Source organism: Panthera uncia, chromosome B4, assembly GCF_023721935.1.
Source record: "Panthera uncia isolate 11264 chromosome B4, Puncia_PCG_1.0, whole genome shotgun sequence".
NCBI classification, from domain to species: Eukaryota; Metazoa; Chordata; class Mammalia; order Carnivora; family Felidae; genus Panthera; species Panthera uncia.
The window spans coordinates 134,364,821-134,382,284 of NC_064809.1; the positions used below are offsets into that span (position 1 = coordinate 134,364,821).

Consider the following 17,464-nt stretch of genomic DNA (forward strand, 5'->3'; position numbering starts at 1 on the left):
CTGGGTTGTCTCATCAGCGCTGCCGGGAGCCTCCAGGCCGCCCCCATTTCTGACCCTCTAAGAGTCCGGTTTCCGGTGCCTGGACACCCTCGCTGCCGGGCTGCACGGCGCGTGCTCACGTCCCTGCCTTGGTTGCCCTCCCGACCCGTCTGGGCAGGGTCCGCATCCGAGTTTCTGTTGTGTGGCCGGAGCAGGGATTCAGCCCAAGTGGGTGTGGATCCTGGGTGCTGAGCCGCAGCCCCATCAGAACTGGATGCGGAAGGTACCGGTTAAGGTACTGGTTAAGGCGTTAGGCTTTCCCAGGAAGGAGCCGGCGTGGATTCCAGCCCAGGACCCAGTGGGTTCAAAGTTCACGTTGTGGAGCGTCCGAGGATGTGTGCGGGGCCGTCCGGTCCGGCCTCACCTGCCGTGGATGCCTGAGGAAGTGGGGTAGGGGGCGCCTGTCCAAGGGGACCTCGCGTGGGTGAGTGGTGAGCCGGCCCCCTCACCAGGCGCCCTGCTCTCTTCCCGCACAGTGGCCGCAGACACCCTCATGGAGGCTTGCTGTGCAGACGGACATCAAATGGCCACACAGCACAGGGACTGCTCACTGCCTTATGCCTCGGAATCCAAGGAATGCAGGTACGTTTGCCAGTGACGGCCGTTTTACCAGAACGGTGTTCCTCTAGCAGGAAGCCGGGTGTGCCGGGACCCCTGGCAGAGTCTGGCGTGCAGGCCCAGATCCGCCCAGGCTGTGGGGGGGCGTGGTGGATGACCCCCGCCTCCTTCCTCTGTGCTCCCACGTCCCCGCACGGGACGGGGCTCCCCCTCCCTGGGGCGGCCCGGGAGTCTCTCCCCTTCGCTGGGCTGCAGAGCAAAGAGAGCTTCGCTGGGGTGGCTGTTCTCTCTGCCACCGCTGGGCACTGTGGCCAAGTCAGTTTCCTCCTAACAAAAAGGGGGTCTGTTTGGGGGGGGAGGGGCGGTCGGATGAGATCACGTGACTGGCGAGTCACAGCGTGGCCTGCCTTCAGACCCCGACAGCGCGCGTGAGCCGGTCCAGAGCGGAGCGTTCCCGCAGACGGTTGTTCCCCTACGCAGTAGCCAAAACCTGGACGAACTGTGCTTTTTTTCCCTAAATTAACCCAAGCTCCCTCGAAGGTTTGGCAGGCGTTAAGCGTCGAGTAAACCATGAAGGTCTGGAATGTCGATCGTCACCGGAAAGGTAACAGTAAGAGTAGGGGCCAGCCTGTACAGAGCTGCTCCCTGCTGTGTGTGATGAACGTTTTCCTCACGTCACCCCGCTGTTAATCCCGGCTTACAGCCCAGGAACCTGAGCTCTGCCCCCTGCGCACAGCCGGTGGGTGATGGCGTTGGGATTCGAACCCAGATCGGCTCGCCCAGGGTGCAGATGTCAGGGAGGCGAGGCCCCGAGAGCGTTCCCTCCTTGTGACAGCCGCGCGTTTCCTCCGTGCGGCCCTCGGAGCCGTGGGGGGCTGGGTGGAGAGCGGCCAAGGAGGGTGCAGTGAAGTTTCCTTCCCTCGTTCTGGACTTCTGCATCTCAGCTGGCAGCGGGCATAACGCGATCGGCCAGCGTCGCCGGGCGACGTAAATCTCGATTTGGGAAAATGCTTGAAAGGTCCAGAGCGCTGTGGACCGAACAGAGGGAGAGAAAACAGGACGGTCGGTTGTTTGAATTGACGGGGAGGGGGGAGGCCACGCACTCGGGCGTCTGATGGGCGAGAGCTGGGAGTTTGGCTCCCGAGTGTGGCTTGGAGGGGCCGAGGCAGAGCCGGGCGGTCAGCACCGAGCGCTGTGTTTGGGGACCGAGCCAGCGAGGAGCAGCCTGGCCCTGGGAAGCTGGGTGGACTGGGCTGGATTTCTGGCTGCGTAACCTGAGCCAGCGCAGAGCCTCGGTTTCCCCACGTGCAAAAGGAGGGTTGTGACACCATGCTTTTGGGACTGGGACGATGACAGGAGGAGGAGGGAAGACGCCAGCCCCACAAAGCCAGGCAGTGTGAGCGTTGCAGTCTGCCCGGGCTGCCGTGACGAACACCACACGCTCTGGGGCTCGAACAACCCACATTTATGGTCTCACAGCTCCGGAGGCCGGAAGGCCGGGATCACGGCGTGGGCAGGGCGGTCTCCTCCCGAGGCCTCTCTCGTGGGCCTGCAGACGGCCGTCCTCCTCTGCGTCCCCACACGGTCGTCCCTCTGTGCACGTCTGTGTCCTGACCTCCCCTTCTTCGCAGGACCTAAGTCATAGTGGATCAGGGCCACCCGGATCACCTAACTTTACCTTTCTCGCCTCCGTAAAGGCCCTGTCTCCAGATACAATATCACGTTTGAGATACTGGGGGTGAGGACGTCAGTGTGGAATTTGGGGGGACACAGTTCCACTCGTAACAGGGAGCCTCTATTATCAACGCTCACTGAAATCACAGACGTTAAAATAGGGCATCAGCCGAACCTCTCGGTGTCCAGACGGAGAGACTGAGGTCAGAGAAACTCAGAAGCTGGCGGCCCCTACTTGTGAATTTGGATCTCAGTCACTGCTCCGTTTATGAGTGACTTCTAGCCACCAAAGTCTTTAATAGGTTCTGGAGTTATCTTCAATCCCCAGACTACGTGGAAAATACCTTCTTCGCTATGCAGCACGCGTTTGTTCTGTGACATCTTGGTCAAGGGTAAATTTCGAACGTGCACGTAGAGATAATCTTAAGATGCAGAGAATGTCACCGGAATGGCCGAGTGGGAATTTCTTCTCTCTGTGGGGAATGTGGCTACACGTCCGGGCTCCCTTGACCCCCGACTGCCTGCTGGTGGCACTCACTTCGTATCACAGGGGCCTACGGAAATTCCGGCCGGGTGGCGAGCGTTCGCAGATTACGACGTCCTCCCTGGCCACCGCTTACCGGTCACGGGCGGTTTCACGGAAGCTCCAGGAGGCTAATTGGCTTGTCCCAGTGAACTCACGGGCCGGGCTGTGTGTGTGTCCAGAGCCTCTTGGAGAGTACTTAGCTGTCGAGCTGACCGGCTCTAACCGCGTCACTGTCCGCCGTCCCTCCAAGCCTCTCCTGGACATTTTCCCCTTTGCTCGGTTACCTTTGGGGTTCAAACCCCACGTAGTCTGCGGAGATCAGAGGCCGAGCCTGGGCTGGTGGCTCAAAGAGAGATGTCGCTCATCTAAGAACACAGTTGGGTTTTTATTCAAGAAGCAGGCACTGAGGGGCGCCTGGGTGGCTCAGTCGATTAAAGCGTCCAGCTTCTGCTCAGGTCATGATCTCACGGTCCTGGGTTTGAGCCCCGTGTCGGGCTCTGTGCTGATAACTCTGTGCTTTGGATCCTCTGTCCCCCCCACTCCCCTCTGCCTCTCCCCTGCTCACTCTCTGTCTCTCTCTCAAAAATAAATTAACATGAAAAACATTTTTTTTAAAAAAGAAGCAGGCATTGAGTGCCACTGTGAGGGATACTCAGGAGAACGCGACCCCTCCCCAGCCCTCCATGCTTTCTGTTCCAGGGGGCGAGGACAGCAGACGACAGATAATTGTGAGCCCAAAGTCAGGTGTTCGGTGCCGGGACGGGCGTGGGCTCTGAGTGCCGGGCCTGACCAGCAGCCCATCGAGGCCTGATAGCAGGGATTTTCTCACAAACTCAATATTACCACTGACGGCGAAGGCAGGGGAGGGGGAGAGAGCAGGTCATAAATCAAATCTGGTTTAAGAGGCTCTTCTTGTTAGTAATAGTTAAAGGATGCAGGAACCAAAGATCACCGGCCGCTTGGTAACTTAGGCCTCGTATCATTTTTCTTCTTCGGGAGTGGCATTCGACCTTTCTGGTTTTAAGTAAATTTCTCAGTTTTCATTCATCCAGCGCCTCCTCATTGCCCCTCACTGCTGCTCTGAGCTCAGGATGAGGTGGGATGTTGTAACGGGATGTTTGAGCCGGGGCTTGACGGAGGGAAGCGAGCGAGCCGGGCGGGATGTCAGGTTGCTGGTCCAAGTCTAGGGCAGGGAGAGTGCAGGGCGGGGATCGGGGGGGATCTGGACGCGGGTCTCCAGACGCCCAGCTCCGGGCCCCACCAGGGCAGAGCTTTGCAACCGTGGCCGCGGGAGCCTTTTCGGTGCGGAAGGCTGTTCTAGTCCGCCAGGCCACCCCTCCCCGCGTCCCTGAAGCCTCGGCATGGTCCTGGCACACAGTAGGGACGCAGCCAGATTTCTTTTACTTGCAGTGAAATACACATAGCATAACTTTTACCGTCTTTTTTTTTTTTTTAATTTTTTTTTTTAACATTTATTTTTGAGACAGAGAGAGACAGAGCATGAACGGGGGAGGGTCAGAGAGAGGGAGACACAGAATCCGAAACAGGCTCCAGGCTCCGAGCTGTCAGCATAGAGCTCGACGCGGGGCTCGAACTCACGAACCCTAAGATCGTGACCTGAGCCGAAGTCGGCCGCTTAACCGACTGAGCCACCCAGGCACCCCCCGTCTTTTTTTTTTAAGTTTATTTTATTTATTTTGAGGGAGAGATAGAGAGCACGAGTAAGGGAGGGGCAGAGAGAGAGGGAGAGAGAGAATCCGAAGCAGGCTCCACGCCGTCAGCACAGAGCCCGACACGGGGCTCGAACTCACGAGCTGCGAGATCGTGACCTGACCTGAAATCAAGAGTCGGACGCTTAACGGAGTGTGCCGCCTGGGTGCCCCCTTTGACCATCTTAACGAATTTTAGGCACGTGGCTCCACGCCTCCAGCCTGGCTCCACTCGCCATCCCCGAATGTTCTCGTCTTTCCAGATCGAAACTCCGTCCCCGCACCTGGTGTATTTTCTGTCTGATTTTTGACGACTCCAGGTTCTTCATAGAAGTGGGAACAAACAGTATTTGTCCTCTTGTGCCTGGCTCATTTCCCCGAGGATCCTGTCCCCGAGGCCCGTCCGTGTCGTAGCAGGGGACAGGATCTCCTTCCCCGTTTGGGGCGGAATCCCGTGTCGCTGTGCGGATGGGCCACGTTTCGTTCACCCGTCCCTCGGTGGACGCTCGGGCTGCTTCCTTCTTTGGACTGTTGTGAATGATGCTGTCGTGGACGTGACTGTGCAAACATCTCTCTGAGTGCCTGCTTTCAATTTTGGGAGGGGTGTATCCTGCTGGATCACGGGATAGTCCTGTTTTTAATTTTTCGAGGAACTACCCTCCTGCTTTGTACAGCAGCTTTGACACCCCCACCCACAGTCCCCGAGGCCTCCAGTCCTCGTCCTGAGGCTCTCAGGCTGTTTTCTGTCCAGCCAGTATCTTTGAGTGAATGGATGGACGGGTGCCTGTCTGGTTGCTGTTCCTGACAATTTAGTGAAATGCCCAGTATTTGTAAACTCACCCAAAGCACGAGTGAAACGTGTAGTATCACCAGCCTAGACAAACCCATCCTGGAGACCCAGCTGGTTCTGGAAGCACATGGGAAGCCAGGTGCGGAGCCCCAGCCCCGCAGGTGGAGGTGGGGGGAAGGGCGGGCGGTGGGGGGCTGCCGCTCATGGGCAGAGGAAGCCCGGCCGGCCGGCCGCAGGAGGAGGCCGGGCTGGGCCCATTCTCTCTGGACACGCACAGGGTGGGTGGCTCCTCCTGTCCTGGCTGGCGTTGGCTGAAGCCGGGGTTACTTCGCGTCTGGTGGGAGCCGTACCTGTGACTCACACACACCTCCTGCTCACTTACCCGCCTCCGGGCCAGGCCCCACTGCCCTGAGCCCATTGTGGCAGGTGAGGGTCCTTCTGCCCACCCAAGCCTTTTATGCGTGGCGTCTTCCGGCTTCTTCCTGGGGCCCCCCGCGGGGCCGGGAGACGGGGACGCCGCAGCGTGGTGTCGCTGTTGCCATCGTCCTCCCTCTGTGGCCTGAGGCCAGCTACTGCACCTGTCTGGAGCCGTCTCCTCTGAGCCTGGAAAACGGGGATGAGTGCTGGGGTCTGGTGAAGGATCAGGGTGCCCGTGTTTGGGTGTTGTCACTAGGTGAGAGCTTTTTGCAGGGCGAGGCTCGGAGCCGGGAGATGAACCGGGACTCCAGCGGCACATGGGGGTCTCCTGCCTCCGCCCCCAGACCCCACCCTGCATCCAGCCTCTCTCATTCTGTGCTTACCGAGCACCGTCTGTCTGCTGGCGTGTGTGCGTGTGCGTGTGCGTGTGTGTGCGGGTGGGTGGGGCTGGGTTGGGAAACGGGAGGCACCGGAAGGTGACAGAGCTCCCGCCCCCGAGGGGCTGCTGCTCCCAGGCCCTGTGGACCCCCCGGCGGGCCCCTCCCCCACCGAGCCCTGGCCTCTGCCCGCAGGATGGTCCGGGAACAGTGCTGTCACAGCCAGCTGGAGGAGCTCCACTGTGCCACAGGCATCAACCTGGCCAACGAGCAGGACAGCTGCGCCGTGCAGCGCAGCGACAACGCCAGCCTCGAGGCTACGTTCGTGAAGGTGAGGACCCGTCCCCCGCCGGCCAGCAGCCGCTGTCCCCCAGCCTGGGTGCTCTCCTGCCTGCGGCATCTGCCCGGGCCTCCAGCCCTGGCGAGCAGGGCAGGGCGGGGAGGAGGGAGGAGCCCAGGAGGGGGGAGGGGCCTCTCAGGGCCCTCCCCCATCCCCCGCCCCCTTCAGTTTAGTCATGGACAACACTGAGGAGACCGGGGTGGAGGGACCCAGGCTTGCCCTGAGGACCTCCCATCCCAGGGCCTCTGGCAGGAGTGCAGAGATCAGAGCAGAGGCTGCCTGGGCTCAGGGCCTTCAGAGCCCTCTCTGCAGCTCACGGCAGGCCCCCCACCCTGCCCAGGACGCCCCCTCAAGCTTTCCTGCCCACCAGGGAAGTAGAACGGGACCCCGGGGTCTCTGAAAACAAGTGACATCCCTAACTGCCCTAGAAGAGGAAAGTGAGGTTCAGAGTGGCCCACACCCCAAAGTGGCCTGGCAGGGGAGGAGTCTGTGGAGGTGGAATGGGGCGTGGGCTCCACTGGGCTCTAGGGGGGGCTGAGTTCTGAGCAGGTGACTTCACCCAGGTCGGGCCCAGTCCCTGAGGGCCTCTGTCCCTGTGAAAGATCTGCCTCTTCGCACGGGGGTGGGGCAGTTCCTGAGAGCTTTCTGGTCGGGCCTGAAAACCGTAAATGAACTAGGCTGTCCCTCCCTCACCGCGCACTGAGAGAGAAAAACAACCACAGGGAGCTTTGGACCCGGTCAGCGGGGTCCCGGGTCCTGGTGGGGGGGGCAGCTCCAGGAGGAAAGGGTTCCCATTCCCAGTCAGGAAGGCCAGGAAGTAACTCCGAGGAGCGTGAATCGGAACGAAATCTGGATTCTGGGGGGGGGGGGGGGGGGGGGGGCTCCTTTCTGAGGGTTCTGTCTTCACACAGATTGGGGCGTGGAGTAGTTGGGAGCTCCAGAGCCCTTCCGCCCACCCTCAGCCTTCGTGGGCCTTCATGGCGGAAGCTTCTGGCGCGAGGGAGCCGGGAGGGGTGAGGGTGGGGCGGTCTGGTCGAGGGGTCCCGGGAGCCAGGAGCTCGGGCGTCCAGTGGCCGCCTCCCCAGGCAGGGCAGGGGCTCTGCAGACACCGTCTGCCCAGCAGACAGCTCTGCCCTTGTCCCCAGACTAGAGAGAAGGGGGGTGTGTGTGTGGAAAAGCCACGGAACATCCTAACGGGAGTGGGAACAGGCCCCTTTGGCAGACGAGTGATTTGTGTTTCTGGGGAGGATTCGTCATGCCCTGGAAGGTGGAGGGGGTAGCCGAAGCCTCCCTCTTTCTGGCGGGGGGGGGGGTTGTAGAACGCCCCATCAACCTCCGCAGAAACTCGAGCCAAGCCCCACCTCCTGGCTCCTGCTGTGGACCTGTTGGAAAGTTCTGTGCCTTTCTGAGGATAATAAGGACTGGAACGGGGCTTTTCGTACATTAAGGGCCGAACGAACCCCCTGGATTCAGGTGTGACTTTCAGGAACACCGGGGTCCAGGTGACAGGCAGTGACTCTGTCCCTCACTTGACGACTTGTCTTCAGGTGCCCGTGCTTCTCGAACGCACAGTGTGCTTCCTGCCGGGCTCTGAAGGGAAGAGACGCGTGCAGATGCATTTTCCTGGGCGTCACAGAGAAACCTTCGACCGCACACGAGGAGTGGAGCCTCAGGGCGCCCTTGGGTGACCCTTAGCAGATCCCTGTCCTAGCTAATTCCCCCCGGAGATGTAGGAGCCGGGCAGGAAGGGGGACATCTGGTGTTGGGGGGCACGTGCTGGGTGCAACCCCTTTAAGGCTGCTTTCAGAGCCAGGACCTGTGAGGTTGGGTTGGCAATGTGCTCCGGGCTTGGCTCGCTGAGCTCTACACAGTGCCAGCGTTTAGAGGAGACAGCTACGTCAGCCGGCGTCCTCGCCGCCTGGGGACACGGGGATCGGTGAGGCCGGGGGCCCTGCTCTGTTGTGTGGCTTCTCCACCTGGAGTCTCTGTGTTTGCAGAGGTGCTGCCATTGCTGCCTGCTGGGGAGGGCGGCCCAGGCCCAGGGCCAGAGCTGCGAGTACACCCTCATGGTCGGCTACCAGTGTGGGCTGGTCTTCCGGGCATGCTGTGTCAAGGGCCAGGAGACCGCAGACTTTGCCCCCGGGGACCTTGGGGACCTCCAAGAAGCAGGTAATTTCCTCCGTCTTTTCCCTTTCGGGCGGCGCACCAGTCAGGGTCATCCGAAGAAATAAAGCCGACAGAATATGCGTGCATGCGTATGCAGAGAGAGAAATGTATTTTGAGGAATTGGCTCACTCGGGTCTGAAATCCGCAGGGTGGGCCAGCAGGCCAGAGACCCAAGGGAGAGTTTATATTGCAGCTTCAGTCCAAATGCCGTCTGCTAGCAGAATGCCTTCTCGCTTGGAGGAGGTCAGTCTTCACCTGATTAGACGAGGCCCACCCACATTACAGAGGGCGATCTGTTTTACTCAAAGTCCGTTGATGTAAATGGTAATCTCCTCTAAATAATACCGTCACAGCAAATAGAGACCGGTGTTGGACCAAATCTCTGGGTACCGTGGCCCAACCGAGTTAACACAGAAAATTAACAATCACGGGCAGAGTATAAGCACACACGTTTGCTGTCGCCTGAACTCAGCACAGACTGACTGTCAGAGCACTGTTGGCGTTTGTCACCTCCTCTGAGAGGCCACTGCCCTGGAGTTGGGACCGAAGGCTTGGGATCTGGGATCTGACAAGTCTGGGTTCACGTCCCTGTCCTAACGTGTATTTTAGGTAAACCGATTTATCCAGACCTCAGTTCACTCATCGGTGCAATGGGGACAATTGCGTTGTCTGGGAGGACGAGGTGTCTGGTGTGGCACCTGGCTCCACAGACGTTTATCGCCACGGTTCTTCCCTGCGTTTCTAACAGCCCAGGCAGCATGGCGGGTAGCTTGCTCTCAGTTCACAGACGAGGGCCTGATGCTCGAGGCCACAAGGCCGACACACAGGGGAGGGAGAACGCCGGCCTCCCGCGCCCCGGCCAGTGCCCTTTCTCTCTCCATCTGGTGCCAGTGATGTGCAGACAAGAGGCGGGCGGGGGTACCACTCACAGCTGCCTGCCTGGGCTCTTTCAGCTAATAGATACTTTTTCAGCAAAGAGGCGAGTGACCCCCCCCCCCTCCCCAAAGCAGCTTCCAGGGAGCTCCCGGCTGTTCATTCACCACCCTCCGTTTGTCCCAGGCCGGATGAATCCAAGCCTTGGAGCATGGCTCAGTTACATGGTTCAGGAAACTTCTTGTTTGTCTAATAATCTCTTCCACTGATGCAGGGCTTCCTGGGCCATAATGGAAATAAGCCTGGAAACTTTCAGGAGTCCGCTGGGCCCCAGGCTTGCTGTCTGACTTTGGGCTCCTTTCCTCCTGACTCGGATGCCCTACCCCCTCCCCACTGTGGCGGGTGAGGGGTGGGAAGGCCTTCGGTGAGAGGAGCTCGCACACCTGTACCTGTGATCCCTTAGTCAGGCTGCCCGTCCTGTGGCCGTGTGACCTTGGTGGCTTCATGCTTCTGCGTCAGATGGCCCAGTCTCTCTTTGTGATTGCTCGTGGATGCCCTGGGGCTGATTTCAGATTCTCGTAAAGGAGGGTTGGAACCCCATTCTGGCTCCCTCCGTGACTCTTGGAACCAGAGATGACATTTTCACTTTAAACAAACCCAAGCTATTCGTGCTGGCCGAGCATTTCTCCCGTGTCTCTGGGAAGGATTTTTGTCGATTTACGTCTTGTTTCCATCACGATCTCTGGGCTCTTCTGCTGCTCCAGATGTTTTCTCTCCTGTCTTTTATCTGCTTCCGTCCTTGCCCCAGCCTTTCCCCAGAGTCTCTGTGAGGACTCCCTGCCCTTCCTCCTCGCGGACACAGACGTACCTTCCTCCCTTCCACTAACGCTGATCGCGGGCGTACTGTGTCCTGTCACGGGGTCACACAGAGGGCCCACAGACCACTGTTGGCCTCTAACAAAAATAAGTACAGAAGTTGAGAGGAAGCTTTTAGAAACTTTAAAGCATTCGATAGCGTCACTTATGTCCATTTAATTTCTAAACGGGGGCTTCTATGTCTGCATTCTTGAGTTCTTTCTGGCAATTCGTTTATATTACATGTTATCAAAGGATTGGCTCAAAACAAAGGAAAGAGCCCTGTCCCTTTACCACGGAGGGTTTGGGTGGAACACTGCTAGGACATATATTGATTATCCCCGTTCTACAGACTGGGAGATTGAGGCTGGCGACGCCCAGGTTCTGGATTCGTTTGGGGGCAGAAATGGTGGTCCGTCAGGGCCGGGCTTGTTCCCACAGAACACCATGCAGACCTTGACGGTGAAGAAATAGCTCTTCACGGGTCCTCCCGGCAGACGTCCCGGCCTGTGCCTTGGCCTGGACTGAATGCCCCCGTGAGCAGAGTCCCCAGATTGCAAAGGTTCCCAGCCCCCTAACCTAGAAGAGATGATTCGCACTCGAAAGGTCTTTTTCGCAGTTCTTCGCCGAGCAAAAAGTTTGCTTAGGGACCCTTACCGTATTTTAACAGCGCCGAGAAAAGACCGCCTTTGTGCAGTTAGTGTAGGTAAGTTATGCCGTATTGGATTTCATAGCGGAATTACTAAACCGTTTGGTCGTAATGATGTTTATTTTTCTGCCGTGCGTGGATTACGCACTCACTGGGGGTGGTTTAGAAGATACAGAAAGCAGAAGGAAGAGGAAATTGACATAGAGGGAAATACGGTTTCCATTAGGTCCATTTCCTTTCCTGGTTTTTTCTGCGGTCTCTTTCGGTGTCTCTTGATGTGGGAAACAAAGGCAGATAGACCTCAATTTCCTTCTAGGCTGCAGCCCCTTGGCAGATACTGGGCAGCAGAGTAACACGTTTCTGCGGGATTCCCTGCTGTCTCAGCCCTGATGCTTTGCTGGAGGGAAAAACCATCCTGGCTTGACAACAGCTAGGCCTCCGGTGCCCTGGGAGTCTTTAGCAGTGAAAATGTCCCTGGAAACTTCCCCTGGACTTTACCTCCCCCGACCCCATAGTATATAACCAGCCTCTCCTCATGGTCCCCAGACAGCTCTTTCTGCCCACGGGTCCTGTCCCCGGGCTTTAATCGCCCTTTTGCACCAAGGACGTCTTCAAGAATTCCTTCTTGGTCGTCGGCTCCAGACCCACACCGCACTATCACCCCAAAAACATCATCTCTCACACGGGCGGGATCGTGCCATGGATGTGCTTTGATTTTTGCCCCCCCCCCCCCCGACCCCGTCCCTCCCAGCGCTGTAACATAATGCTGTTGACTTGTGATTGAGTTGGGTTCCCTGTCACCCGGTCTTGAGGAAGGGTCCTCGACTTCGGAGGCCTTGGTTTTCGAGGATCTTTAGGGATCCTCCCCGCCCTTGGCTGTACGCAAGCTGAAAGGACTAACCCGTTTCTTCTCTTACCCCAGAACTACCGGTGGAAAACCACCCCATTCGATTAAATTAGGGTACCCCGCCGTCTCCCGTGGCCGTGTTGAATTTTCTGTTGAGTGCAGGGGCCTTGTCTAAGCCGAGTGCTCAACCCCCAGCACAGATGCTCAGACCCGTCTGCGGAATGAACCCAGTGAGTGGCTGTGGATGACCGGCGGTAAACTGAGTTTTGCAGGCAAGCTGTAGAAGGACATTCATTTCCTGGGGCTGCCCTAACAAAGCACCGCAGACGGGCCGGTGGGGAGCTTCAGCAACAGAAACGTAGCGTCTCACAGTCTGGAGTCTAGACGCCCCAGAGCAGGGTGTTGGCGGAGGGCTCCTTCCTTCTGAGGCTTCGGGGCAGAATCTGCTCCAGGGCGGGCCTCTCTCCCGGCCGCCCCGGTGCTCCTTGGCCAGTGCACGGATGGCTGTCTCCTGCCTGTGTCTTCACATCCTTTTTCCTCGGTGCGTGTCTGTCTCTGTGTCCAGGTTCCTCTTTTTATAAGGACACAGACCACCCTAATCCACCTTAACTCGATCCTCTGCAAAGACTCTCCTCTAAAGTAAGGTCACGTTCACAGGTACTGGAGGTTAGAGCTATAGTATCTTCTGGGCGAGGTGAGGCGGAGTGGGGGGAGACACAATTCACGCCCTAACAAGAAGCCTTTCCCAGGTGCACGGTTTGGGGGCCGTGACTGCATTTGCTGAAATAGGGCAAGTACTTGGGATGGCCTCAGCTCCCACAGCACTCGGTTGAAACGCTGAACTGATGAAACGGGCGCGATTGCCCGATGCTTATAGGGAGGTAGAGAATTCAGAGTTGCTGCTGAGATAAGACGGGACGCTGTGTTTGGATAAATGCCCAATTTGCCTCTCTTTCTCCCACAGCCAAGATTTCGGAGATTGAGGAGGAGCAGGAGGACCCGTACCTGAACGACCGCTGCAGAGGTGAGGCCCTGCTCCCTCCAGCGGGCCGTGAATCCAGCCTGCGGGGGAGTCCGCGCTCATGTCCTTGGGAGTCTGACGTCCTGGGAAGAGCGCTTGGGCTGAGTCAGCTGAAGTCGCTCTGACGTCCCTGCACTCCTGGGCCCCCTTCCTCCTTCCCTGCGGGCTGGGGCCTGATGGGCCAGGGGGAGACAGGGTGAGCTCACAGGAAGGGGCCGTGTGGGTCCTTAAAAGCTCCCAGCACAGTGCCCCCCCCCCCCCCCAACACAGGCTCTGTGAAGGGTGAACACCACCGGAGGGAGGGCCGAGTGTTACTTGCCTTGTGTCCCGGAGCCCCAGCTGTGCCATTGGCGGCATCATTTGCAAATTTAAAGTGACTAGGGCCTGGCAGGTTTGTTTTTCACATGATAAAACTAGATTTGTCTTTCGTGGACCGTTCCACATGTCTAGACGGGCAAGTCTGCTCCAGAGGTTCATTAGGAAGCTTGCCCTGTGGTCGGGGCGTTAATTGGGAGCCAGTGAAATCACAGAATGATGTGGCCCGGGTACAGTGACAGGCCGCACAGAGGTGGGGTGGGAGGTGGGGGTGGGGTGGGGAGGGCACAGAGCCCAGAAAGCTCTCTGGGGGGTGTGGGGGGCCGGCGGGGGGGGGGGGTGGGGGGGGGGGCTGGGGGGGGGGGGGGGGGGGGGGGGCCGGCCAAGGAAGTAACACTGGGCACGCGGTGTTGGAGACACGCAGACTCGTGCGGCTCACGGGGAGGGGTGGGCCCGGGGCTAGAGGGAGAGGCTGGAGAAGCGGGCAGGGGGCTCGCAGGGCCTGGGGAGCGGCCAGAACTGTGACAGAACGTTTAGCCAGCTGGTAGAGGTCTGTCCCCGTGAGATTGGCTCTCTGAGCACCCGTCAGCTGCCCTGCAGGAAGTATGGTTGGAGGGGAGGTTCCGGGGTCGTGCAGGGGCCAGATCCCGGGGGTCTCCCTCGGGAAGGGAGGGGTGCCACGCTGGAGAGGGTGGGCTCCAACCTGGGGAGCCTGTGTCCCGTGTGTCGTCCACCCTGAGGGCGTTTGCCTGGCCCACAGGGAGCCGGAAACGCCAGAGGCTTGTGGTGGGTGTTTGGCTCCCGGTTGCCCTGATTTGCTCTGATTCCAGGTGGCGGCCCCTGCAAACAGCAGTGCCGAGACACGGGGGAGGGGGTCGTCTGCTCCTGCTTCGTGGGCTACCAGCTGCTGCCCGACAGCGTCTCCTGTGAAGGTAACCGTCACCGAGCTCCGGCCACAGCAGGGCGGCGGGGGGCCTCTGTCCCCGTCTCTGCTTGACGCTCTGCACACGTCGGGGCCCCGTTCATAGGCAGGTGGAGTCCACGGCGCCCGGCCACGGCTCTCCTCCCGGGGCATATACACACCGTGCTGGGAAACGGGGCTGGGTTTGGCGTCTGACCGGGCTCTGAATCCAGGATCCGAGTGGCCCTGGGCACATCCCTCAGCCTCTCTCTCCCCTCCCATTTGGGGTGGGGGAGATAGAGGACAGTGACAGCCTCTTAGAGGGGTCCTAAGGGTCATGTGACTCCAGTGCAGGGCCTGACACTGCTTAGTGCGTTCTCAAAACGAGCGGTAGGGGGCGCCTGGGTGGCTCAGTCGGTTGAGCACCTGATTTCGGCTCAGAGCGCGATCTCGCGGTTCGTGAGTTCGAGCCCCGCGTCGGGCTCTGTGCCGACAGCTCGGAGCCTGGAGCCTGCCTCCGATTCTGTGTCTCCCACTCTGTCTCTGCCCCTCCCCTGCTCATTCTCTCTCTCTCTTTCGAAAATCAAGAACACATTAAAAAAAAAAAAACAACAAAAAACGAGCAGTCGCTCTGAAACTTAGCCGGGGAAGGAAACCATTCTTTTGATTGGGTGGTGAGTGCCCGAGACCCCTCCAGGTGCACAGCCCGAATACACGTGGGTGGGGGGACTGGAGAGATGCTGGGAACCCATTTACGGTGCCTTCCGGTACATTCCTTGTGGTGAAGCGCCGGGGTCCTTTGTTCTTGCTGGTTACTCCCTCGTTGCCTCCGTCTGTCCTAGATATCAACGAATGCATCACGGGCAGCCACAATTGCCGGCTTGGGGAGTCCTGTGTCAATACAGTGGGCTCTTTCCGCTGCCAGAGAGACAGCAGCTGTGGGACTGGCTATGAGCTCACAGAGGACAATGATTGCAAAGGTATAACACTCTCCAGTCTACACACCTCAGCTCTCCAGGAATAGATAGAATAAGATAGTAAAGGCAGCACTGGACTCCCAGGGGGGTGTGCCCCCCTGACCCCACCTGTGACTGCCCGGGGCACCGACCCGGTTGTGTTGTTAGTAAAGATTTACCTTCTTATCTTAACGCTGAGTTAATGACAATGGTGAGTTTGGACTTCTGAAAAGGCTCAGAGCAGGATCATTTCAAAGCAAGATGAGAAGTGAATGAACTTCAGGTGCTCACATGTGCCTTCTACAAAAAAAAAAAAACAAAAAAAATCTGTACAACAGCTGCCTTCCATCTGATTCCAGACTTCCTTGAAGTTCAAAGCTTACTCTCTTCCGCTGCCTAAAAACACGACATTTCTGGCTGCTGGCCTTTCCCCGCCAAGCCATAGATGTTATTTGGCAGATAAGGCTTTGATGAGGATCTATGAGAACATAGTTCTCTTCTGAGGGTTTCCAGCCCTTCAGAACGAAAAACACCACTTGTATAAAAGTTTTGGTTGGGTTACGAGGGTAACTCAAAAGCCAGGCACACCCTCTTGACGTCGCAGGGCCTTTGGGCAAAGCTCTGTTCAGCCCATCCTCGCAGCCTCGCTGGGCGGTTTGGACCCTGAGATCCCAGGGGCCCAGCCAGCTGAGTATACACTTTTGAACATTTGACAGCCACGAACTTCAAAGGAAGGGCAGCCAAAGTGTCCGATCATGGCAATCACCACTGTTCATATTTGGAATATTGTGACAACGTCAGAGTGAATGAGTTTGTAGGGACAGTGTTTATTGCCACTAAGATCATTGCTTTATTGTCTAAACCAAACATGCACTTAGCCTAGAGGTTAAAAAAAAAATCCCACATACTGCCAGGAAAATGCCTGGGTTATTTAGTATATAACAGAAAGTTTGCCTCATAAGAGCCTGGGGGGGGGGGGGGGGGACAAAAAAAAAAAAGAACTTTAAATCTTTAGCAACGCGAGCACTATTTGGCTAACTAAGGCTCTTTTTTTTTTTATGTGACTTCTCGACTGGAATGTTTCGGGTTGTAGTCTGAGTAGTGAGCGTTAGGAAAAAAAACTTTCTTGTGATTTTTGTGAATGTTGTACGATGCTTCCAGCAGGACTCTTGCTAACAATTTCCTTTTTTTATGATGTACCAGATATTGACGAGTGTGAGAGTGGTATTCATAACTGCCTCCCCGATTTTATCTGTCAGAATACTCTGGGATCCTTCCGCTGCAGACCCAAGCTACAATGCAAGAGCGGCTTTATACAAGATGCTCTAGGCAACTGTATTGGTAAGACGTTGCCGCCAGGGTCCCCCAGGCAGGGCGAGCGCTCGAGCGGCGAGCCACAGCTCTAGAACGCGCCGGGCCTGCCGAGCAGAGCTCGGCAAGCATATCCTCAGAAGGGCTGGGAAGCCAGTATGTGAGCCATACGGTCTCTGTTGCAAAGACTCGGCTCCGTGGACGAAGCTAGGGAGCAGCCACAGATTTGTGAACAAACGCACGGTACCGTGTCCCCATAAAACTTGATTTGCAAAAACAGGTGCAGGCCGGGTTGGGCCGCAGGGCTGTAGTTGACCGACAGAATGAATGCGTTAAGGTGGTTTATGTCCCTCCTTCGACTCTGAATTTCGTCCTCTATAAAATGGGAATAATCCTACTACCTGGTTTGGCAGCTTGAGGCAAGGATGGAACAAGATGATTGGGAAATGCCTTGTATGTTAAAGGTTTGTTGTAGAGAATACTTTGTATCCGTGGATTTCATCGAGATGGAAGGGAGAATGAGGGTGCCGGGGGCCTGGGGCGGGAATGTGGGGAGTTAGTGTTTACCCCGCAGAGTTTCAGTTGGGGCAAATTAAAAAGTTGTGTGGATGGAAGGCGGTGATGGCTGCACGGCCGTGTGAACGTATTTAATGCCACCTGTCTATACGCTTAAAAATCGTTAAAATGGCAAACTTTATGTTGCATACATTTCACCGCAAAACAAATCTACTGTATTGCCTGACGTCAGAGCAAGACTGCTGTGGAATTAAAGGAAATCCCGTGTGAATGGTCACACTCTCGGGATGGAGAAGCAGCGTGGGGCGGGGGCAGGGAGCTGAGGGACGAGTCACGAGCTCTGCAAACATAAGGTGACACCCCTTTCTCCCGGAGTCACCCAGGCTATAACCACTTGGCTCGGCCGGTGTTTGCTGTTGGCATTTGTGTCCAGATCTGCCGGCCTGGCCTTGGTCTCTGCCCAGCAGAAGCTTCTGGGTCCTGCCTTTGAGGACGGGAACACTCCCCCCCCCACACACACCCCTGCCGGAGAGCTGCAAACACCACCAATTAGAACCCTCCTTCACTGAGGCTGTCCCGTTTCCCTCCTTAAAGGGCACTTCTGGAAGCTGGTTTCTGTCTTAG

General features: G+C 57.5%; 1 protein-coding gene across 2 annotated transcripts in view; it reads left to right on the top strand.

Moving 5' to 3' along the window:
• FBLN1 (fibulin 1) overlaps positions 1-17,464 on the top strand; it is an 84,989-nt gene that overhangs the window by 15,991 nt on the left and 51,534 nt on the right. For both annotated transcript variants that reach the window (XM_049626503.1, XM_049626504.1), the window contains exons 2-8: positions 516-621; positions 6,286-6,421; positions 8,428-8,599; positions 12,785-12,844; positions 13,987-14,088; positions 14,900-15,037; positions 16,217-16,354. In XM_049626503.1, the coding sequence (XP_049482460.1) occupies positions 516-621; positions 6,286-6,421; positions 8,428-8,599; positions 12,785-12,844; positions 13,987-14,088; positions 14,900-15,037; positions 16,217-16,354 (852 nt within the window). The remainder of the gene's footprint in view (positions 1-515; positions 622-6,285; positions 6,422-8,427; positions 8,600-12,784; positions 12,845-13,986; positions 14,089-14,899; positions 15,038-16,216; positions 16,355-17,464) is intronic.